The sequence below is a fragment of the Mustela lutreola genome, chromosome 9 (genome assembly GCF_030435805.1).
Source record: "Mustela lutreola isolate mMusLut2 chromosome 9, mMusLut2.pri, whole genome shotgun sequence".
NCBI lineage: Eukaryota > Metazoa > Chordata > Mammalia > Carnivora > Mustelidae > Mustela > Mustela lutreola.
Window position 1 is genome coordinate 69566600 of NC_081298.1, and position 23670 is coordinate 69590269.

The window sequence follows — 23670 nt, forward strand, 5'->3', positions numbered from 1 at the left end:
TCCAAACCTGCCCTCCCACCTCCAAAAAACACTGTAAGACATATTAGGGGGAAATTGTTAACATTACCACTGTAGTGGGATACCTGAACCTACCTTTCCCAGATTTATGAGGCCAAGCAGACCAAACATAAATAAGGTTATAAAGGACATGAATGCCATATTTAAAAGCTTAAATGTGTGTCACTCTGCAGACAGAGCATCCATTTCAAATAGGTATAAAACATGTACAAAAATGGATTACATCTTGGGCCCCTAAGAAAAATCTCAGTTCCAAAAGGTAGGAATCTTTTAGGTCATATTCTAACCAAATTGCAAGCAAACTAGACATTTAAAATAAAAATATAACAACAAAAGCACCACTTGGATATTTATACACAATTTAAATAAGTTCTGCCAGTGACAGAACAAAAATTAAAAGACTCCTTTCAGACCCAAACAGATGAAAAGGCTGTCAGTGTTTGAGCAGATGAACCTGTCCTCAGAGGACATCCTTGCAGTATCTTAGACAAGCAGAGTGTCCTCTATAATATACAGAAAGGGACGCCTGGGTGGCTCAGTTGATTAAGCGGCTGCCTTGGGCTCATTTCATGATCCCAGAGTCCTAGGATCAAGCCCCACATCAGGTTCCTTGCTTGGTGGGGAGCCTGCTTCTCCCTCTGTCTGCATCTCTCCTGCTTGAGTACTCTCTCTCTCTCTCTCACACACACACACACAAAATAAATAAAAATCTTAAAAAATAATAATAATATACAGGCAAATCTCTCAAAATCAATTAAGTGAAGATAGTGGAAATAGAGGCAAGAGATAAAAACCCAGCACTTTGTGGAATTAAACACAGTGGAGAATAGTACACTTAGGACAGAACATGCTCATCCTGGCTAATGATAAAGAAACACCAACCAACAACAGCATCTGGTCGTTCTCCCCACGTCTTCCTGCGGCCATAAATTGGGGCATTTTTGGAGGGAGCTTAATGGACTCTTTAGAGATTTTTTAATGTTTTTGCCAGTTGATTCAGGTAATTCCAGAGGAATTTATCTTCCAGTACTATGCACACATGGGCAAAAATATGTGAACAACTCGAAGGATTAAAGAAACCTTGATACACGCACACACCATGAGGCGGTTATAAATAATGGAGTAGATCTGTGTGAGCTGAGGTGAAAGGGACCCATGGCATGGCATTATCTGAAAAAATAATTATTATTTTAAATAAATACATAATTTTTTTAAGTCTAGGTGGCCATATGTTATGAATTGCAGTCTCTGGGCCACAGGGCCCTGGCATGGGGCAGAAGTGAGTGAGTCTGCTGGGTGCACAATCTCAGTAAAGAGCAGGGGCTGTAGTGAGTGAAAGAGCACGTGCCTTCTCAGTTGTGATTTGTAACCTTGTCGCCACCTGCCCAGAGGCCCTGGATCAGGACTCAGGCTTGGCAACTCTTTCTGCTTCAACCCTGAGATGACCTCTCGGCCCCTTTGCAAGGGCAGCAGCGATAGCCCCCGCCAACATCACCCTGCGTCCTCGTAACAAGCGTTGTGTGAACCTGGAGCTTCTGGTCTGGTCCAGGGCAGTCTCATTACCCCTGTCCCATGAACCTGGTGGCATGGGCTCAGTCCTGTCATTCGGAAAGTTACAGTGATTAAAATTGAGCTTAAGATTTTATTCTTAGGGGACACCTGGGTGGCTCCATTGGTTAAGTGTCCCACTCTTGATCTCAGCTCAGGTTCTGATAGGGTTGTGAGTTCAAGCCCTACTTAAAAAAAAAAAAAAAAAAAAAAAAAAAAAGGCTTTTTTTCTTCTTTTTTTAGCATCCAGAACTGTTAGACTATGTTTTGTTTTGGTTTTACTTGTTCCTTAGTGTCTGCAAACTTGCGCTTCACCTAAGGACCTCCAGAATCTTCCAGAACCCTCAGAAGTCCCCACACCGGCCATGTTACCCACAATCCCAATGTATCTCTATGTAGAGGTACTCTTTTTAGTCTCTGTAACCCTTGGCAGGGAGAGGGGCCAACAGCCTCAGATGTACTGGAGGAGAAGACTAGCAAGAAATAACTCAAGGAGGAGAAAGCTTAAGGATTGATATCTTCCAGTTGCCAATTTCTATCCTACTAGCAAAACCTCTATGCTGCTTCACTGCTCATTTTTAAAAGTGGTCTTCAACTTTATTTCCCCACCCTTACTCTCAGTTTAAATACTAGCCTGGCCAGTGGGGCTTTGGTCCAAAGAGTGGTTTGACCTCCAGTGTAGGATTCCCAGATTTAGCAGATAAATACTCAAATTCATAAATCTGAATTTCAGATGGACCACAAATGCTATTTTCTGTGTAAGTATGCCCCATGTAATATTTGGGATATACTTATGATAAAAAGTTATCCATTATTTATCTAAAGTTCAAATTTAACTGGGTTTCCTCCAGTGGGCTTTTGCACATTCCAAGACGGGGCGTCTGCAAGTTTAAGGATAAATATCAGCAGGAGTTTAAGTAATCGGTACCTACAAGTCCCCTCACACCCAGAACCTCCTAAACGCCCCCATCCCCCTGTTTGTGCCTCTCCCTCCTCTCATTCGCTGCCCTGCTTCTGAGCTTCACCTCCCTTCCTGCCTCCTGTCTTCCTCTCTTTTAGTCTGTGGCTTTCCCCTGCCCTCACTTCTCCCCCTTTCTTCCTCATTTTGCTCTCGCTGGCCCATAACATGTCATTAAAGTTTACGTATTTGAGTGTTGGTTATAATGACTAAATAAGGTTTTATGTTCCTTGCTGTAATTTAAATAGCAGGTGAATTTAACTGTGTGTTTTTCATTTTCCTTTTAGTGATAGGTGGCCTTAAGTTCATTTTTAACTGTGTGAATCATTGACCTTCATTCACCTTGAGTGAGAAAAAAGCTCTCCCATTTCCAGAATGAATTCACATGCATCTTCCTAAGATAGAAGCCAGCAGGGAAGGCGGGAGTGGGAGAGACTGAAGTAGGGACCAAAGGAATCCTGTGAAATTGACCCAGTCAGTGGAGAAGGAGCTCAGAAGTCTCTTGTACTTGCCTAAAGCTTAGCCTTTGGCATTGGGTCCAGTTGCCCTGAGCAGCGTACAGAGCAGAGGAGGGCTCTCTCCTCTTTGTGACTGATCACGGGACTCATTCCCAGCAAGAGGCCACCTCTGATAGCGAAGACCATGGTTTGCAGCTAATAACTAGGGCCCCAGTGGCCTTCTGCTTCCATTCCCTGCCTCTCCCGATGAAGCATACTCTTGAAGGCAACCTCATTCTGGTTTCCTCCCCAAAACAGTTTGGGGGTGGGGCAATTCTCTGAGCTTCCACCAAGTCAGAACCTGTTTTCTAGTCACAGCTCTGGGCTCCTCTGATGTCTATATTTCTCCCATTCTCTCCCTGCCCTTGTTTCTCTATCCCTACTCTCCCCTAACCCTGCTCTCCCCCACCCAGCATGACCTGGAAGGTGCCTTCCTATGTGGGAAGCAGACCTGTAAATGACAGTGCCATTTGGGAGAGAGAATAGTGATCTGGTAGTCAGGGAATGGCCTCTATCCTGAACTAGTTGCTTCTACTCACTTGGCCTCAGTTTTGTCATCTGTAAAATGGGAGTGATCACATGTCTCACAGAAAAGCTGTATTAAAATATGAATACAGGGGCGCCTGGGTGGCTCAGGGGGTTAAAGCCTCTGCCTTTGGCTCAGGTCATGATCCCAGGGTCCTGGCATCGAACCCCACATTGGGCGCTCTGCTTAGCAGAGAACCTGCTTCCTCCTCTCTCTCTCTCTCTCTCTCTGCCTGCCACTCTACCTACTTGTGATCTCTATCTGTCAAATAAATAAATAAAATCTTTTTTTAAAAAAACCTTTTAAAATAGGAATACAGTGAATGTCAAAAAGTGAGCAAGTTTCCGTCCCCAATCCAAATGCTAAGTGATATTTTCTCAATGCTGGAAAGCCAGTAACTCACTGTTGGCTATAGAATCCTTTTCATTCATCCGATTAGAGAACCTCAGCATTTCATTTGGAAGGTGTCTTTTTATTCCTTCTGTCTTGGACTCATAAACATCTGGATGTTCTTTCCTATCTCCCCTTTCAGGCAGGGGAAAATTTAAAAGAAGCTAAAGGAATAGATCTGTTGCCATTTCATCATATATTTCAGTAGAAAGGAGTCTGGCTCTTGGAAAAATTTGCCCTAACAGTTCAAGACCGAGTGGAGGTGTCTTTTCGTCTGTGGAGGAGGCAGCTGCACGAGTGGGAGGTTGATGCTGGCCAAATGGCGGCCCAAAGAATTTTGGATCAGATCTCTCTGCTTTGATGGAAATAAAATAACAAAGCCTCACCCACCCCGAAGCCTGTTGCCTTTTGCTGAGCAAAATCCTGTCAGCCCTCTAGTTCGGAGGTATTTTATCCCAGCTGGAAACCTGGTAATGAGGGAGACCGAAGAATCTGGGCTTCCCAGAATGTGTGGGAAACTGAATAGGAGAGGCCACAGCATTCCGACTCCGATACTTGGCTAGACCTTGTGCATTCCCTTGGTTACAGCCATGTGGGGCTCCGAAAGGCAGAGATTTACCCAGAGCCTTGTCTCCGTTGCTGTGGGGCCGGAACCCCCGGTCACCTGGGAGTTCTGTGCAGTCCTCACCGAAGCTCGCTACCCCACAGGGGTGAGAAACAATACATATCAGCCACGCCCGTGGAAGTGCAGGTCAGGGAGAAAAGGCAGGAGCAGGATCAAAGCCTCTTGTAACCCAAGAATTCCTCAGCACCTCGAGTCCCTTAATAATTATGGTTTGGAGATTTGCCAGAAAGCAAAACCACTTAGCATGCCGTATTTAACAATGAACAGCCCTCTGTGTTCATAACAGTCACTGTGCAGAGCAAATAGGCACCTTGAACAACAGAGAGGGTATTTATATGTGTATGTAAAATAACCCACACAGCCTTAAACCCGGAAGCATGTCTGCGGGAAAGAGTGTGGCGCTCCCTTCTGCACTGGGGTACCTGTTTCCCCAGTAAGTAGGAGAAGGTCTACATGCCCTGCTCTAGTCCCCACTGCCCGCATCTCAAACGAACTAACAACAAGAGCCAAAAAAACCTTTGTTTAACCCAGAATTTTCCAAACTTACTTAATAGCCAGATCTTTTCTTTTAACCTTTGGTTGGTTTTGGAGTTTGGAATTTTTCTGTTTCATTTTGTTTTCAGTATCTCTTAGCATTCTAAAAAGCCAGTTTCCTAAGAAAAATGTTTGGGCAAAGGATAGGCAAAGGAGGGTCCATCAGAAGCAGGGATTTTAGACTGGGGGAGGGGAGGTGTTGGGGGGGTACAAATCCCAAACCCTGAGGGTTGATGGATGTGATGGCTGGAACCCAGCTCTGTACCTCAGTTTGGAGCACCCGACCCTGACTGGGCCCTGTTTCTCCATGTCATTTTTTTGTTCGTTTGGTTGTATATTCAACAAACATTTGTCATTGGGAGAAATTGAAGAAGAGAGGCCTTTTGGAGGAAGCTTCATTAGAAGTGAACCTTAAAGGGTGGGTATGATTTCAGTGAGGAAAGATGGGGAACGTTCCAGAAAGACAGGGGCGGCCAAGTATGAGGTCTGCTCAGAAAAAGAAGACATGAGTATAGTACAAGCCTCAAGTGCACAGATAGGGTGGGGTCAGATGGGGCTGGGATACAGTGCAGGACCCCTGGATCAAGTAGGTCTCTTTCACATGCAAAGGTCAAACAGAGTCTGACCCAACCCCCTTCAGTACCCGGGGGCATATTGAGTCATATTATAACTGAGAATTCTGGGGCTAGGGCTGGATTCCGATGTGCTGTCATTCAGGGGTTTAAACAGTGGCCCAAGGACCTGGTTTCTTGCCATTTCTCCCCTCTGTTCTTTGGTTGGTTCTATTATCAGGTAAGCTCTCACTGCCCTTGGAGTTGTAAGATGGGCGCAGCAGCTCTAGCCTTCACATCATCTATTTAAGGCATGTGTCAAACAGTCCCTTTACTTTTAAATGCTTTCTTAATGGTTCAGTTGGGTCCCAGGCACATCCTGGAATTAATCTCTGAGTCAGGGAACATGGTGCCCTGATTGGCTTAGAACTGGGGCAGGTACCCATGCCTGGAGTTGAGAGTAGGACTGGCCCCAGCGGAACCACACAGACTAAAAGATATGGAGGGGCTGGCTCTAGAGGAAGAGTGGGGTCCAGTTCTCTGGGGATTAATGGAAGCTAGGCCACAAAAACGACAGATATCCACTAAAACCTGGAGTACCAATCCAGAGAATCTGGATTTCATTTGCAGGAGAGAACCAGTAAAAATTTCTGAACAAAACAGTGATCAGAACTATGCATTAAGATTAATCCAACTACAGTTTAATAATTGCCATGTGCTTGGCCCATGGTAAGATCTCAATAAATCTGCATTGAATGAGGGAGATAAATGGATGGATTGGGGATGGGGAAAGAGAGAAATGTCATTGTAGGAGGCTATTGTAATAGTTTCAAAGGGGAGCTAGCAAAGAAACTAACGAAGACTGATCAAGAAAATCAAGAGGTTCTGTTGTCATGAAAGCCACAGAAGGAAAAGCTATCAGGAGGACAAGGTTGGTGAGTCATGCCAAATACCATCAAAAGGCCAGGGAAAGGAGGATGGGGACTGAGAAAATATCAGAAGGCAGAATTGAAAGAGGAGGTCCAGTAGGACGGTCAGAAGCCAACTTCAAGGAGTTCAGAAGTAAGAAGCTACGTATAACATCATCCACCTTCTCTTCCCCCACTCCCCTTCTGGCTCCAAACTCAGCAAAAAAAAAAAAACAAAGCCCAACAACAACAACAAAAAAACCTCATTCACCTCCATACATTCTTCACAAAGCACCTGATGCCATCCCTATGACCTTTATCCAGCCATGATGTCCTTTTCTCTCATGTGTCTTTAGGCTCTCCTCCCTCTTCAGGGCTATCTCTCATATAAATATTGACATTACTCTCTTGTCCTAAGATGATATTTCTTAGGCCCTGTTCTGCCTTAAGTTCATGTTTCAAAAGAACCATTAGAGAAATTTTGAAATTGGGGAGGACAGAAGTTTGAGCTTAGGTTGAATATCCTTTGTGGAAGACAAGATTATCTGTAAGAATGAGTGGTTAGGGAGTGGGATATAGGGACAGAGAAAGGGTTGGAACAGTTCATTTAAGGTTCAGTTGGGGGTCACCAAAAGATGAATCAAAGAATTTTCAGGGGCCAGTGGGAGGCCAGCTAAGATGGAATAGCTTAAGTTTATGGAGAGCCTGATCAGCATACTGCCTCTCTTCGACTGAAATCAGTGGCCCGGAGTAGAGTGGTGGATTGGGTTTGAGGAGAGGTGGTTATGAAGCACTGTTCAGCCTGGTCTCAGGTCAAGTTGACATGGAGGTTGGGGGCTAGAAGAGCATCTCAGACCCAGAGAGCCCAGGGTATATAAAGAAAGGCAAGTGATGGTCTAAGAGAAAAGGTAGGGTCAAAGATGTGGTCAGGATTCATGTCAGGGGATTGTCCCAGAGAAGAAGTAGAAGGTTCAACAGTTAGGTTGGGGATATTAGAGAGGCCATATGGTGTATGACGTGGTGTGTAGACTATGTGATTTAACACATCCTAACCTGTGTCTCCACTTGCCTTGTTTATAAAGTGAGGCTCAAAAAATCTCAAAAGGCCATTGTAATTAATACATATGAAGTACTTAGGATAGTGCCTGTGTGTAGTAAGTGCTCAGTGAATGTTGGCGATGGGGATGTTTGTTTAAAAGAGATGGAAAAGGGGGCACCTGGGCAGCTCAGTCCATTAAGTATCTGACTCTTGATCTCAGCTCAGGTCTTGATCTCAGGGTCATGAATTCAAGCCCCTCGTCAGGCTCCATGCTGTGCGTGGAGCCTACTTTAAAAAACAAAGCAGGATAGTGAGTGCTGTGAAATGTGTAAGCCTGATGATTCACAGAGCTGTACCCCTGGGGCAAATAATACATTTTATGTTAATAAAAATAATTAAAAAGAAAAAAAAGCAGGGGCACATGGGTGGGTGAGTCAGTTGAATGTCTGACTCTAGGTTTCAGCTCAGATCATGGTCTCATGGGTCATGAGATCAACCTTGAGTCGACTTGAAGCTTCTCTCTCTCTCTGCCCCCTCTCACTCTCTCTCATTCTCTCTCTCTCTCAAATAATAAATCTTGAAAGAAATACAAAACAAACAAAAAGTGATGAGAAGGCTTAGAACTTGAGATGTTGAGGGGCCTCTGGGCGGTTAAGCCCAGTTGGTTAAGCATCTGCCTTTGGCTCAGGTCATGATCCTAGAGTCCTGGGATTGAGCCCTGCATTCGACTCCATTGCTTGCACGCTGTCTCTCTCAAATAAATAGATAAATAAATAATCCTTAAAAAAAAAAAAAAAAAAAAAAAGAACTTGAGATCTTGAAGTTGAAACAATTCTGAGTAATGCCAGGTTTTCAGATGCCATCATGCTTGTTGGGAGTGAAATTGGAGATTGAAAGTAATGGAATTGAGGAGGCTGAAGAATGTGAACCCAGATTCTGGGAGGGGCATGTTTATGGGCGTGGAGGTCAGCAGTGCGCTGGTGAAACCCTGCGTCACTGAGAAAGTCCAGGTCTCTAGCTGACATTAACAAAAATGGGGACGTAGCAACCTATGGGCTTTAAGGCAAGAGAGATTCTTGAGAGGAGAGAGCCATGTCTAGAAGTGGTGGAAGGAGGTGCTGATCTGTCTGAGTCAGAGACCAAGGGAAAGGGAATAGCCTACTGAAAAGTGAGTAGTATTCTGCCAGGAGGATCAAGAAAGGAGCCAAGAATGAAAAAAGTGGAGAATTGGCTCACAGAGAACAGATTTTGATTGAGAAGAGATGTTTTTCATAAAGCTTTTAAGAAAATCCATTCTCCAAGCCTGAGGGCAAATCTGAAGAGGGCTTGAGCTAAGGGAGGACGTGGGAAGGAGGTTTGGGAGTAGATTCCCGGAAAAGCCGGTAGATGGGGGCTCTGCTCCCTCACCTTGACTGTAGGATGTGCAGCCTCAGACACAAAGGCTTAGGGCTGTGTGCTGGTGCTAGGCACATCCCAACCAGCCACCCACCTGTCCGCCCCCCCCCACCCACTTCTCCAGCTCCATGGGCATGCAGTGCCCTGTGTGGGTGCTGCTAGGTGCTCTGAGGGCAGAGGACTGGGAAAACTGGGATTCGGAGCCCCTGCTTTCAGAGAGCAGACAAATGGCTTTCAAGGGAGGGGAACAGGACACCAGCAAGCTCCGTGGCTGCCTTTTCTTCCAAAAGCACCTCTCAGTACTGTAATTGTATTCGGACATTTTTTTTGCATGACGTCAGGGAATGGCCTTCCTTAAAAGCGCTCATGAAAAAGCACAACTATAAAACAGACTCGGGCAATGAAATGGAAACCAGACAAGTGGGTCTGTGTAATTTGGGTAAAGAGATTTCCCCTTATGGCTTTGTGATCTGATCCCTGCTCTCTGCATAAAATTCCATTTCACGGCGTCCACTTACATAGGCGTCTTACCTTGCAGGTGCTTTCAGACATATGTCTTGCTTTATTACCAAATGAGCAGGGAAGCAAGGGCTTCCTCCTCAGTGGCTGTTCAGACCACCCTCCTAGGCTTGTCACCTTTCTAGTACCCCAGGTCCTAAATCTCTCATCTTCGTATGAGCCCAGCTCCAGCAGTGGGAGGGAGGCCAGTCCCACGTACACTTCCTTTAACCCCCATGTGTGCCTTTATCCGTGCACCCCTCACACCCCTGCTCAGGGTCAGTCTTGGGGAAGTGTGTGCCAGGCAACACTACTCACTGAAGAGGCCCATTTTTTTTTTTTTTTTTTTTAGGAGGCCCATTCTTACCTACCCTCTTTGCTCCAAGCCACAGGGGCACAGAATCGAATTATCTGCCATCTTGTGTTCTCGGCACGCTCTCTGGCTCCAACCCCAAGGAAATCCTTTCTTGTTTGGATTTCTGTTTTGTACTGAGGTGACATTCACTTAACATAAAATTAACCATCCTAGGGATAAAGTCAGTGGTGTTTGGTACATTCATAGTATTGTGCAACCGTCCCCCTCCATCATAGTTCCAGAGCATTTTCCTCATGCTCCCTCACCCCCTAAGAACACCCATGTCCATTAAGGAGGCACTGGCTGCCTTCCTTTTCCCTCCCAGCCCCTGGCAACCACCAGTCTGCTCTTTGTCTCTCACTCTTCCCATTTTGGGTATTTTGTGTCAATGGGAGCATAGGATATTGGTGTGCCTGGCCTTTTTCGTTAGGTGTAGAGTCCACAAGGTTCCTCCGTGGGGTATGTGGTAACGTGTAATAACTTACGACTCAGTAATAACTCTGTTATACGGCTGTGCCGTATTGGGTTGATCCCTCATCTGTTGATGGACATTGGGTTGTTTCCACCTTTTGGCTGTGGTGTACAGTGCTGCTGTGAACACGGATGTACAGGTCTTTGTTTGAATACCTGGTTTCACTTCTTCTGGATCTATACCTAGGAGTGGAATTGCTGGATTATGTGGTAATTCTGCGTTGAGCTTTTTGAGGAACTGGAGGGCTTTTCTTCTTTTTCTTTTTCTTTTTTTAAAGTAAGCTTTCTGTCCAACGTGGGCCTTGAACTTGTGACTCTCAAGATCAAGAGTCACATGCTGTAGTTATAAGCCATCCGGGTGTCCCTAGAAGTCCCTTCTCAAAGGGCAATCTCCTAGGTCCACTCTGTCAAGGAATAGTAGGTATATACCACCCAGCCCCAGCCCTCAAGACATGTTGACCTCATTCTGCTACCTCTGGAAAGAAACTGAAGGAATAAGACTGAGGAGCCCGGAGTCTCTCTCGAAGTGAATAAGGTCACCAAAGAGATGCTGGTAATCAGAAGAAAGACAGTCTGGGGAAGGGATTAGGTGCTAAGGGTTTTGAGGGCCACTAGAAGATTGGACTAAAGCAGGGGAAGAATTTAGTGAGAAGGGAACTCAGTTGCCCAGAATAAAGGAAGGCGTGAATCTAAAACCCCCCGTGGCTGGTAGGGTCACTCCCCTGGTGATAGAGGAGTGACGGAAGGGAGTTATAGACTGGTTTATCCTTGTAGTGATGGGGCAGTGGAGCTGGGCAGAAAGAGCCCTTCAGGCTGAGCAGTTAGGGCACTCAGCCTCGAGGGTCCATCGAAGGGCTTTTATGAGAGGAGGCTTTAGAAGGATCACCCTGACTACAGGGTGGAGGGTGGCTTGGAGGGGAGGAAGACAAAACTAGAGCCAGGAAGGGTGGTTAGAAGGTTACCATTGCTCTTGAAGGAAGACTGGTGAGGGTGGTCCCTAGGAAGTGGCAGTGCAGAGGAAGAGGCGGAGTGCCATCATCCAGGCAGCCGAGGACCAGATGCTTCTGAGAAGACAGGGCAGCCAGTAGCCCGGGGGGGGGGGGCTGCCGAGATGCCCAGGAGCTCCAGAGCACTGCTCCCGCCGCAGAATCCAGTCAGGGAAGAGGCGGGAGGGGTGAGTCTAGAGACAGGGAGGTTGGGGAAGCAGACCAGGCTACCCCTTCTTGACAGATGACTGAAGTCTGAAATGCTAGCCAAATAATACAGTTTTTGTCTGGATTATACCAACACTAATTAATTTTCATCAAGAAATTATTTGTAACTCTGTCAAGCCAATTGAATTCCTTGTCTCCTTGTGTGACAGAATTATCTTTCTTCATTTCCCTGACTCCTAATTTCTAGTCTTCAGGTATACTTCAGGACCATCCATACCACTATCTTCCATAGTACACTAGTGTGTTGGCAGAGCCCAGCAAACCCCCATCTTGTGCTCTGTATCGTGTGTCTCATGCATTACGTGAACGACTGTTCTGGGGAGTCCTGGCTTCTGGCTGGCACAGCACTTCATGCTCACGACAGCTTTGCTGAAATGAATCAGTCATTTGGTTTCTTCCTCTCCACCACCTAAAGCCCCAAATAAACTGAGAGGGTTGAGAACAGGAGCAGGGGTTGGAGGTCGGGGTGGGGGTAGGGGAGGATTAAGGCAGGTGGGTAGTGGCTCTGAGGGTCAGAGAAACTTAGGAACAATTCTGAAGGAGCTAGTCAGTTTTCAGAGCTCAGGTGGAGGAGAAATTTCTTCTAAGAGAAAGAAGTGGAATAAACTAAAGAAAACTGGAATGACTTCAAGGAAAGGGGAAAGAGAAATGCTAAGATCCAAGCTGGTCACTAAGGAACGTAGAATGTAGAGCCCTTGAACTCTGCCCAGGCAGAGGAAGAAGAGGCTGATGGCAGGAGACATCAAGTTGCCCAGCTGCCCACCTCCCACCCCCAGGAGGGCTTCTCAGTCTGTAGGCACCCCCATTTTACCCCATTACACTGGCTCATTGGCAGGTTCAGGAAGATGTGGGGAAAGGGCTCTGATTGCCCCTTCCAGGAGGAGTGCTTTGGGGTGGGTGACCTAGCAGAAAGGAATAAGTACAAGGTGCTTACCATCCATGAAGAGGAGGAGGTAACTGAACACTTGGGGAGGCTTGGCAGAGCGAGATCACCCGGGAGCAGGGCAGAGCGCAGGGAGGATATGCTGGAGAGCATAGGGCTCATCTGCGGGGAGGGGCTGACTTTGCACCTTGCATGAGGGCATCACGGAGGGCCAGATGCTGTTGTCCAGAGCATCTCCAGTCTGAACCCAACTCACTCCTTCCCCTGTGACCTCGTCACACACCAGGCCTTTGTTAGCCTGCCATGGAGTAGCCATGAACAAAGCTCACGTGCACCTTACCCTTCCCCGCTGGGCTTCGGAGGTAGCCACAAGGAACAGGACAGTGAGTTGCACACAAAACCAGAACAACTGAGAACCCTGAAAGGTCTAAGTAGGTGGGAGGTGCTCCTCTTCTCCCCAGGCTCAATGGCCCAGGAGAACCCGGGTTTTTTCACCGCCATTGTTGCCTGAGAGTGACGTCGATTTTGATCCATTCCTCATTCTTTGGTGTGGTTGGAAGTGAACAGTTGCAAGCATTTTTATAAGCCTGGAGCTGAATGTGCTACTCACCAGCTGTAATTTATTCGATTGCCCCCTTTTCAGTGAAGTGTGGCCCTCCCAAGTGAGAAGTGCACACTTTTAACTCCTATTAACATGTTATTATTCATGTTAGCTGTATCCATTTTTAAAATTAGTGGAAAATCTACATCTATTTACCCAGTGATTTGAGGTGGGCCCACATTTTTTAAATCATAGCTTTTTTAACCTTAAAAATAATTTTTTTAAATATATCTTTTCTTTAAAATGAAAACAAAAGCTCCACCGGATGTTTTCTGGTTTCATGATGGGTCACCAGGAAAATGTTGACGTTGGGCATCTGACTACGTCATAGACTCCCCTGACTCCATCTTGGGGAGTTGGGTCCACAGGAACTTTGGGGAATCCAGGCCACTTGTTCCTATGAAAAGGGCTAGAAAACTAAGGAAAAGCAAATTACTAATATTTGAAAGGTTTTCCCCAGACTATTTTTAGAATTCAAGTGGTGTTTTTATCCTTTCCCTTCAGACTTGGAAGAATGTTTGCACCTCCAGACAGAAAGGGCTCTGTGGTTAGCTGTCTACCTCAAGTGGCTGTTTGTCACCTGTTGCCACCTCTCTGCCCAGAGAGCTGAGGAGGAGGCAGGGAGCTAGGGATTGCCTTGCAGAAAAACGTTGAGAGGAGATACGCTTCTTCTCTTCTGCCCCAATTAGAGACATAGGCCCCTATTGCCGGGGCCTATGAGCTGAGGAGTCCATCCATCTACCTTCCAAACTGTTGCTTGGCAAGGACTTCACTGCAGGGACTTCATACAGTTGTGTAAGGTTGCGGACTGTTTCAGGGGTAAGACAGGGCTCCTCCGTGTCAGCCCTGTTGACATTTGGGGGAGGTATCGTGTGCCTTGTAAGGTGGTTCACAGCACCCCGGGCCTCCACCCACTCCATCCCAGCAGCCTGGCCTCCTCTGACTCGTGACATCCAGAAATGTGTCCAGATGTTGACATCTGCAGGGCAGTATTATCTCTGGTTGAGGTTGGGAACCATCAGGTGAAGGGAAGCCGACGTGATGTTGGGGCCCCAGAGACTAGCTGAGAGCAGAGGGAATGGGGTTTCCTGCACCCAGGGAGAACTGAATGGGGTGGCGCAGCCATGGCCAGAACCTTGGCGACTCACAGGGGAGGTTCAGCAAAGAAGTATTCAGCTTCTCTCTCTTTCTGTCCTCCAGATTCTCAGCATTCCCTCCCCGTTAGATGAAGCCTGCTGGAAACCGGGTGACAGGGAACCTGTGTGGCACAGGCCATCAGGGTCAGCGCCAGGGGCACTGAGTAGGGTGCAGAAGGACAAAGAATGGATGAAGGCACAAAGACAAACAATCGGTCTGCTCATCCGTCTGTGTGATCATCCAACCTGTATGGGCAGCTCCGCGCAATGGTCAAGAATGTAGGCTTCTGTGCGGCCCCTACCACTTCACCTGTGTGATATTGAACGAGTGACTTCTCTAACCCTCAGTAACCTCAGGTGCAGAAGGACAGCAATAATTCTGTCTACATGTGACCTGAGGCTTGCAATCTTGGAGGTTTCCTACTGGGGAAACACATCCTAGTTGACTGCTCAGTACGTGGCTTTAACCAAGTAGATGGTATCAGCTGCATGCCCAGTGCTGTTTTATGGACAATGCTGGGAAAAGCAAAGACATAGGGCTCCACCACAGAATGCCGTCTCTCACCGTCTGTCAGCACACTGAGTGCTGTGCAGGTATGAGCAGAGAAAGGTCATAGCGGGCTGGAAAAATCTAGACCACAGGACTGAGTTGGGCCCTGAGGGATGAGTAGGCCTGGCTAAGTCATGAAGACAGGAACTGTCAGGTGGTAGGGATGGTGAGTAACCTGGAGCTGTAAGACTTGGAGGGAAGTTGGCACCTGGGTGGCTCCATTGGTTAAGCATCTGCCTTCATCTCAGGTCATGGTCTCGAGGTCCTGGGATTAAGCCCCGCATCAGGCTCCCTGCTCAGTGGGGAGGGTGCTTCTCCCTCTCCCTTGGCCTGCCATCCTGCCTACTTGTGCTCTCTATCTCTCTGTCACATAAATAAATAAAAATCTTAAAAAAAAAAAAAAAAAAAAAAGAATTGGAGGGAAGGAGAAGGCCCAGAGAGAGCTCCAGGGGGAGACTGGTGATCAGACAGCTTTGGTAAAGGGTCTTGGTGCTCTCTTCCCTCCCACCCACTGTCGCCTTCCTCAGTATTCGGGTGTAGGAGTCATAAACTCAAACGGCTATAGGAGTGAGGTCGGAGGCAGTAGGATACATCTATGCCTCCTACAGGGCATGGCCACTGCTTGGCTCCAGGCATCTATTAACATGCCAGAGTGCATCCCTGGGACACCAGGTACTAATTCTCTGAATTTTCAAAAGATGCTAGAAATGTGGATTCTTATGAGAAATCTCCTGACTTTTTTTTTTTTTTTTGAAGATTGTATTTATTTGACAGAGAGAGACACAGCAAGAGAGGGAACACAGGCAGGGGGAGTGGGAGAAGGAGAAGCAGGCTCCTGGCTAAGCAGGGAGCCCAGTGTGGGGCTCGATCCCAGGACCCTGGGATCATGACCTGAACCGAAGGCAGATGTTTAACACCTGAGCCACCAGGCGTCCCGAGAAATCTTCTGACTTTTAAAAAACCATGCAAGCCATAGCAGACTTGTGTGCAGACCCAACAATCCATTTGGAGACAGATGTTTCTGAGGGGCCCTCTGGGGCCTTAGAATCCTTGAGCTGTGTGTTTGGTTGGGTTCTGCCTCCTGCGTACTTATTTTTAAGCAATAGCTCCCAGGGCTTTAAAAAAGAAGAAGTAGAAGAAGAAGGAAAAGGAGGGGTTCACCTGAGCCAGGTGAAGTCGGAGTTCCCCTCCAGACCTAACAGCGCTGATAGGTTAGGGAGCAGGAGGGAAGGACAGCCCAGAGGCACTGGCTTGGAGCTCTGAGTGGGTGGGCCCAAGGCTCAGTGCTGTCAGCGCCCCGGCATCTGAGCCAGTGTCCGCGGAGACTGAGGCTGGAGCTGCCCTTTAAGAGCACTGACCAGAGCATTTGGTTCTTGGACAAAATTTTTTTAAATACTCAGCCAAAGAACAGAGACTAATATCATGAATACCATGTTCCCCTGCCCAGCCTTGCTTCTGTGTTCTTCAAAACTGGAGAAGCCACCCCTTTTCTTTCCTTAGGGCAGTGACCTTTGGGAGAACCTGAAGTCCTGGCACTGATTGCCATGCCAGGAAATCCCACCTCTGAGTCCTGACTGTGCTGGCCCTGAGGAGCGGAGAGCCATGGGCTCCGGGAAAGGCAGGGGGCAGAGGGGCCCTGGCAGCCTCAGGAAGAGGCAAACGGCAGTCAGCAGCTGAACCAAGCGGCCGTCTACACTTGTTTCTCATGACCAAATAAAATACAGTCTCTTGCTCTGCTGAGGGGAAGTGAAGAAGTCTGTGGAGAAGACCAAAAATAATGAAGTTGTCCGGAAGCAGCCTAGTGTAACCTTAAAATATTTTCTCTCAGCAAAAAAGAAGACCCAGTAATACTACCTTATTCAGACACTGCCTTTGCCTCCCTGGGCCTGCTCCAGCCTGTCGGGCCCTCCAGCTTCACCTCCAGTTCCTCTGGCAGGAGCCCCTCCTCAGAGGCAGGCCCGAGCTCCCTGCTCCTCCCTTTTGTCCCAGCTCTGCGAAGCCCCTTATCCTCGGCCTGCCCATTTTCCCTCCATAAAGCTCCCACCTCCCATTCCCCACATTTTTTTTCCTTTTCTGCTCATTCATTACTGCTACTCATGATATTATCAGTCCCTGTCATACACCGTCTTGGATTATTTCCTGACCCTTCGTTTGTGTCAGCTCACCACTGACCACACTCTCCTCTCTCAGAGAGAAGGGACTGGAGTTTTCCTCGTGTTTCTCATAGTACCGCTCTCCCCTCCACACACACACACACAGCAGGTGACAATAAGTACCATGGGCAGATAGAAGCTTGAATTGATGGGTGAGTGTGTGGACAGGGAGATGGTGGGATGGCGAGTTTGAGGGAGTTCCACAGATGCCTAGAACAGGATGCTCCTGAGCTAGGGGCAGGAAATACTCAACCCATCTCCATTTCCTCAGCATTTACTGTGCTGACTTGGCCCCTCTTGGAAAGGAGACTTGACCAATGGCCTTGGTCTAGAAGGCCTCTCTCCCATAATAACTCTAGAGTCAGACATTGCATTTTGAATCCATAGTCTCAAGCTCAAGGTTGGCACCCAGAACAAGTCGACATTGGCATTTTTATTTTCATCAGTGTGATTGAAGACAACCTCAAAGCCTGGGACTTGAGGTGTGCCCAGCCCTGTGTGGAGCTTGCCTCTAACTGCCAACCCCAAGGGGGGCCTCGTCACAGAAGTGGGAAAGAACATGGGCGGCAGGGCTGTGAGACTCCCCATGCTCGCCTCAGGAGTCTCAGCCTGTATCTTCTGGCAGCCAGGTATCTGCCTTGGCAGAAGAGCCCCATGCTGGGGGGTGGGGGACAGTAGCAAGAGGATGTCCACACTGTATCGGCCCCGAAGCCCTACCACCCAGGTGATCCATTCACAAGGGGAGACGTCAAGGATTAACTAGTTCTAAATGCAGATTCGTTGGGTTTCCAACTCACTTCCTATTGACCGAATGCTAATCCCCCTTGTGTAGGCCTAGCACAGACAAGAGTATGTACCAGCACTCCTCACTCACCTGAAGCCCACTCACAGGGGTCTAGGGTGTATTTCACTCTAGCCTTAGCCAGTAGCGATTGGCAGGCAATGATTTATTCGAGCACACTGACTTCCTCCCTCCCCTGATTCCTGCAGCTCTTGGGATCCACACCACTCCATTGAGCACCGGATGTCTCATTGCTTCCAGAGGCTTCATCCCTCCAGTCTTCTAGCTTCACGTCACCTTCTCCTCCATAGGTTTCCGGTGTCTTTCTGCTCGCTCTCTTTAGGACATTCGTGATGGCATCTAGGCACCACCCAGATCATCTAAGACAATTTCCTCATCTCAGGACCATTAACTAAATCACATCTGCAAAGACTTTTTCCAAATAAGGTAACATTCACAGGTTCCAGAGGCCAGGAGCCATTTTTCAGCCTGCCACATTCCCCCTTCCCCCTGGCCCAAGATAATTCACATGCCACAAAATTCACCAAATTAAAGCCTACAGATATACACATTTTAGTATATCACAGGGTTATCCAGCCATCACCACTGTGTAATTCCAGAACATTTTTGTCAACCCAAAAAAGAAGCGCTGTTTCTATCAGCAGTCATTCCTCCATCTCCCCATTCTCCAACCTCTAGCAGCCATTAATCCACTTTTTGTCTCTGTGATTCACCTGATCTGGATATTTCACATAGGTGGAATTATACAATACATGGTCTTTTGTGTCTGGCTTCTTTTCACTCAGCATGTTTCCAAGGTTTGTCTGTGGTGTAGCATGTATCTGTACTTCATTCCATTTTACAGCTAAGTAATATTCCACTGTACGGTTATACATTTTATTTATCCATCCCTTGGTTGATAGATGTCTTGACTGCTTCTGCGTATTGGCTAGTATGAAAATTCACAAATACAAATGTTTGTGTGGACATACGGTTTTTATTTCTCTTCAGTGTATGTGCCTAGGAGTGAGCAAAACTTCGAAACTGTTTCCCAAACTGGCTGCACCATTTTACATCCCAACCAGCAGTGTCTGAGAATTCCAACTTCTCCACATTTTCACCAAAACTTTTTATCTGTCTTTTGTATTGTGGGTCTAATGGTTATGAAGCGGTATCTCGCTGTGGTTTTGATTTGTATTTTCCTGATGGTTAATGGTGCTGAGTATCTTTTCCTGTTTTTATTGGTCATTTGTGGATCTCCTCTGGAGAAATGTCTATTCAGATCCTTTGCACATGTTTTCATTGGGTTATCTTTTTATTATTTCATTTTAAAAGTGCTTTATGTATTCTAAATATATGTCCCTTGTCAGATATGGGGTTTGCAGATATATTCTCCATCTCCGTGAGTTGTCTTCTCTTTATTAATGATATCCTTTGGAGCACAAAAGTTTACGGTTCTGGTGGAGTCTGACCTTTCTTTTCTTGCTTGGGCTTCTGATATCTTACTTAAGAAATTACTGCCTAATCCAAGATCTTAGAGCTTCACTTCAGTATTTTCTTCTATGTGTTTTAAGATTTATTTATTTGACAGAGAGAGATCACAAGTAGGCAGAGAGGCAGGCAGAGAGAGAGAGAGGAGGAAGCAGGCTCCCTGCCAAGCAGAGAGCCTGATGTGGGACTCGATCCCAGGACCCTGAGATCATGACCTGAGCCAAAGGCAGAGGCTTAACCCACTGAGCCACCCAGGCGCCCCTCTTCTACGTGTTTTATAGTTTTAGCTCTTAATGATCCATCTTGAGTCCGTTGTTGTACCTGCTGTAAAGTAGGCCCAAGTTCATTGTTTTGCCTGTGGATGAATACCCAGGTGTCCTACCTCCATTGATTGAAAAAACTGTTCTTTCCCTACCGTTAATTGTTTTGGCACTCTTGCCAAAAAACAAAAAAACAATGGAATGTAAGTGTGAGGGTTTATTTCTGGACTCTCAGTTCTATTCCGTGGATTTGTATATTTGTCCTTATGCCAGCACCACACTGTCTTGATTACTGTCACTTTGTAGTTAGGTTTTAAAATCGGGAAGTGTGAGTCTTCCAGTTCTGTTGTGTTTTTCCAAACTGTTTAGCTGTTCTGGACATGCAACAGATTCTTCAGACACACTGGTGGTTTGGTCACTTGCTTTCTTGTTTCGCTGATGGACTGGCCAGCGCATGAGAGCCTAGTTGGCTTGTGTGCTGAGCTAAAAAAAGACTCCTCTCCTACTCTTCTGCCTCCCTTCACAGGGCATGTGGCCAGTAGCGATCTGGGTTGTTCTAGCCAAGCCATCCTAGTTCAAGGCAAAGTAATAAAAGAGGAAACTTGGTGGGGTGCATCTGGCCCCTCAAGTAGATTTAAATAGAACTTATTACCCCCTTCCCCATCCCGCTTTCTTTCCCCTTCCTTTTTCATCTGGCAGAATCAGTATTTGGATGGCTCTAATTCTCTCTGGATCTACTCCTAGCCAAGTCACACCAACACTCCTCTGTGTCTCTGTCATGCCCGTCACTCACCTGCCACTTCCTAAGCACAATTCATGACAAATTGGTACAGGATGGGAGACATCTGTTCTGGCAGGTGGGGCAAGTGCAGCAGGCCTTCCTGGTGGCATCATGAGTACAAGTGATAAAGCCAAGTGTGACTTCTTCATCTCCATGGGCTGTTTCTGCATGGCTTCCCCATGGGGTGGGGGCAGCGTCTGGGCTGAGGCAGACTTAGCTCACTGCTGCCACTGCTGACTGTGCAAACTTGGATCCATTCCCCATGAGCATAGCTTCCTCATTGGTTAAATAAGGATACCTCCCTGCTCGTGTGGGAGCAATAAGGGTTAGATAGGCCAGTGTTCATTATTATCACCAGTAACCCTAGGTAACCATTTAGTGAATGCTTTCTTTATGGCAGTCCCTATGTTAGTGTTCAAATTAAGTCAAATTGGGGGCAAAGGAAAAGATTTCATGATCTCCGGAGCCACACACTAGAATGTTCTGAGCATCTGCTATGTGTTTAATCCTATGCTAATCTTCATGTATATTTTCAATTCTTTTAGGTGTGAAAGATGCTAATTAATTGTACCATCTCCCCATACAGATTCTAAACGATCTGAGAACTACACAGAGGAGTTAGGTAGAGATAAAAATAGAGATTATACTGTAGGTAAGGGCCGGACTAACACGTGCCCCAGACCGAGAGCCAAAATGCACATTTGCTCGCTGCTTCTCTCTCATCCCTCTCTTCTTTCTCTGTTGCTTGGGTTAAATCCTGGTTCCAGGAAGCAAGAGGCAGCAGGCTGGGGAGCAGAGGCACCAAGGGGCAGAGTCCTGGAAGATTGATTCGGGGATGGTGACATCAATCTTGGGGCTGCTTCCATGAGTCCAGGCTCTGCTGGGTGGGCTTCAGGTAGTACTGGGCCCGCTTCAGGGTCACTAGCCCGGCTTATCTCACTGGGGAGACCTGTATGTCTGGAATGTTGATGCTAATTCAAATCTGCTCTGGAGGTACCATGAAACATTGTGCCCATTCTGAGTATTTATAGTCACTCAAAGCACTGGGACTATATACAAGTAACTTAATCTGAGCCCAGGGTTCTGCACCTGTGAAGTAGGGATGACAATACCCAGCCCATGGAATGTCAAAGGAGTGGATAGAAAGTAGTTGGTTAGGGCCTGGCACATAATGGGCCCTGGGGTGGGGGCAGGGGCATCCTACTTGGACCGGTTCAGTACCCTGAGAGCTCAAGCTTTCAGTCCAGACTCTGAGCCTTCTCTCTGTGTGCTGAGCAAGTCTCTGTGAGGGCCAGTGGTCCAGGCCAGGTCTGTGTGCTGGAGATGGGGATTAGGGAACAATGAAGCTTCAGTAGAAGTGGGTCATCAAAAGGCAGGCCTTGGTGCATGGAGGGATCCAAAGAGGTTCATTTGGTGGTAGTATTGCAGTCCTATGTCTCAGACCTCTTCCAGGTTGCAGGTAGGAGGCCTCCAGTTGTTAGCGGAAGTGTCAACACCCAGAGCCTCTCTTCAAACCTATATTTAGGACCGTCTAAGGCAAATGATGAAGTAAGCAATGGTTTCCCCAAGGCACCCGCTTCCTCTTTCTGCACCCCATTCTACTCTTTCCGCACCCTTTCCTAGCCAGCGAGTAAGACAAGGATCTGAAAAATGAATTCGAAGACAAGAGGGTAGCAGATATGAGCCAAATCCAGCTTGCCACCTGCTGCCATACAGCCTATGAACTACAAGTGGTTTTTTTTTTTTAAAGATTTCATTTATTTATTTGACAGAGAGAGAGATTACAAGTAGGCAGAGATGTGGGTGGAGAGAGAGAGGGAAGCAGGCTCCCTGCTGAGCAGAGAGCCCAATGTGGGACTCCATCCCAGGACCCTGAGATCATGACCCAAGCCGAAGGCAGAGGCTTAACCCACTGAGCCACCCAGGCACCCCTACAAGTACTTTTTAGCACTTTTTAGTAAATGGTTGTGGGGAGAAAATCAAAAGAAGAATATTTTATGACAAGTGAAAAATACATGAAATTCAAATTTTACTGGAACTTAAATAAAGTTTCCCTATTGCCTGTGTCTGCTTTCAGCAGAGTTGAGGAGTTGTGAAAGGGACCTGAAGACCCCCCAGAGTCTAAAATATTTATTCTCTGACCTGTTAAGAAAAAGTTTGCTGGGGCTCCTGAGTGGCTCAGTGGGTTAAAGCCTCTGCCTCCAGCTCAGGTCATGATCCCGGGGTCCTAGGATCGAGCCCAACATCGGGCTCTCTGCTCTGCAAGGAGCCTGCTTCTTCCTTTCTCTCTCTCTGCCAGGCTCTCTGGCTACTTGTGATCTCTGTCTGTCATATAAATAAATAAAATCTTTAAGAAAAAAGAAAAAGTTTGCTGATGCCCTTCTCTAAAATGGTAAAATGGCAAGAGGTTTATGTGTCACATGGCCAGCGGGATTTGCTTTCAGAGGGAGGGGCAGACCAGTGGCATTCAGGCATTGTGACAGGCCTGCAGAAGAGACACAGGGTGGGAAGCTGTCCTGAGGTCCTTCCAGTTACAGTAGATGGACTGACGGGAGCTAAATGTCTCATCCTACAGGTGGAATTGCTTCTGATCACACAGGGATGGGGGGGGCATGAAAATGGTGAGGTTCGGGCCTCTGACTCCTTCCAGCAGAATGAAATGGACTAATGACCTCTGAGGAGCCTAGACACCTCCCTGCAGGCTGGTAGCAGTGATTTGACCTGAGACCCTTAATGTTCCTGGAGTCCTGCAGAGCCTCCCCAGGATGGCCCTGAGCAGCACATTGACCGCTCGCCTCTCTCTCTCTCTCTCTCTCTCTTTTTCTCGTTTCCACAGAATTTGCCTTCTGTCAGGTGGATGCTTCAATTGCACTGACTCTGGCCCTGGCTGTGCTGTGTGACATGCTCCAGCAGTGGGATCAGCTGGCCCCTGGACTCCCAGTCCTGCTTGGATGGCTATTGGGAGAGGGTGATGATTCTGCGTTCCATGTGGAAAGCACCCATCAGGTAACCCCAGGGTCTCAGGGCCATGGCGGTGGGATCAGAGCGGTGGCCCAAATCCACTAGATCAGCGCGGCAGGCTTGCTGCAGCTTCCAGTGGCTGCTGAAAGTGTGCTTCTGAGTGCTCACATACAGATCAATAACCAATTAGGAAAGTCTCCAAATGACCACAGCAGCTGGCTAGATGCTACTGGGGGAGAGGGGATAGCTCTTATGCTTACTTTTGAGGTTCCAGTGGTAAGTCTTGAGATCACAAGGGGAAAGGACTTTGAAAGAGCCTCCTGGGTTTCTGAAGCCCATGGGCAGACCCCACTGCCTTCACTATCCGACGGCCTAGCTAAAGCCAATAGCCTTGGCTGTTCCACACCCAGGACACCCCTTGATTGCCTGGCCCTGGTGGCCAAGGGAGCTGTCATCCTGAACTCCGCAGGAAGGTGGTGATCAGGAAGACCGTTCTCGGCAGTCTACCATCCCAGGGCCCTGCACAGACAGTGGACTGAAACACAA

General features: G+C 47.3%; 1 protein-coding gene and 1 long non-coding RNA gene across 7 annotated transcripts in view; one reads left to right on the top strand and one right to left on the bottom strand.

The window, feature by feature from the left end:
• The window catches only part of THADA (THADA armadillo repeat containing), a 329451-nt gene that overhangs the window by 294456 nt on the left and 11325 nt on the right, over positions 1-23670 (top strand). For all 6 annotated transcript variants that reach the window (XM_059134619.1, XM_059134620.1, XM_059134618.1 and 3 more), the window contains one exon: positions 23000-23169. In XM_059134619.1, the coding sequence (XP_058990602.1) occupies positions 23000-23169 (170 nt within the window). The remainder of the gene's footprint in view (positions 1-22999; positions 23170-23670) is intronic.
• On the bottom strand, positions 18181-20346 carry LOC131808542 (uncharacterized). Its single transcript, XR_009344819.1, has 2 exons — positions 20176-20346; positions 18181-19952 (listed from the first exon to the last, which is right to left on the bottom strand). It is a non-coding gene; the product is annotated as an uncharacterized LOC131808542 (long non-coding RNA).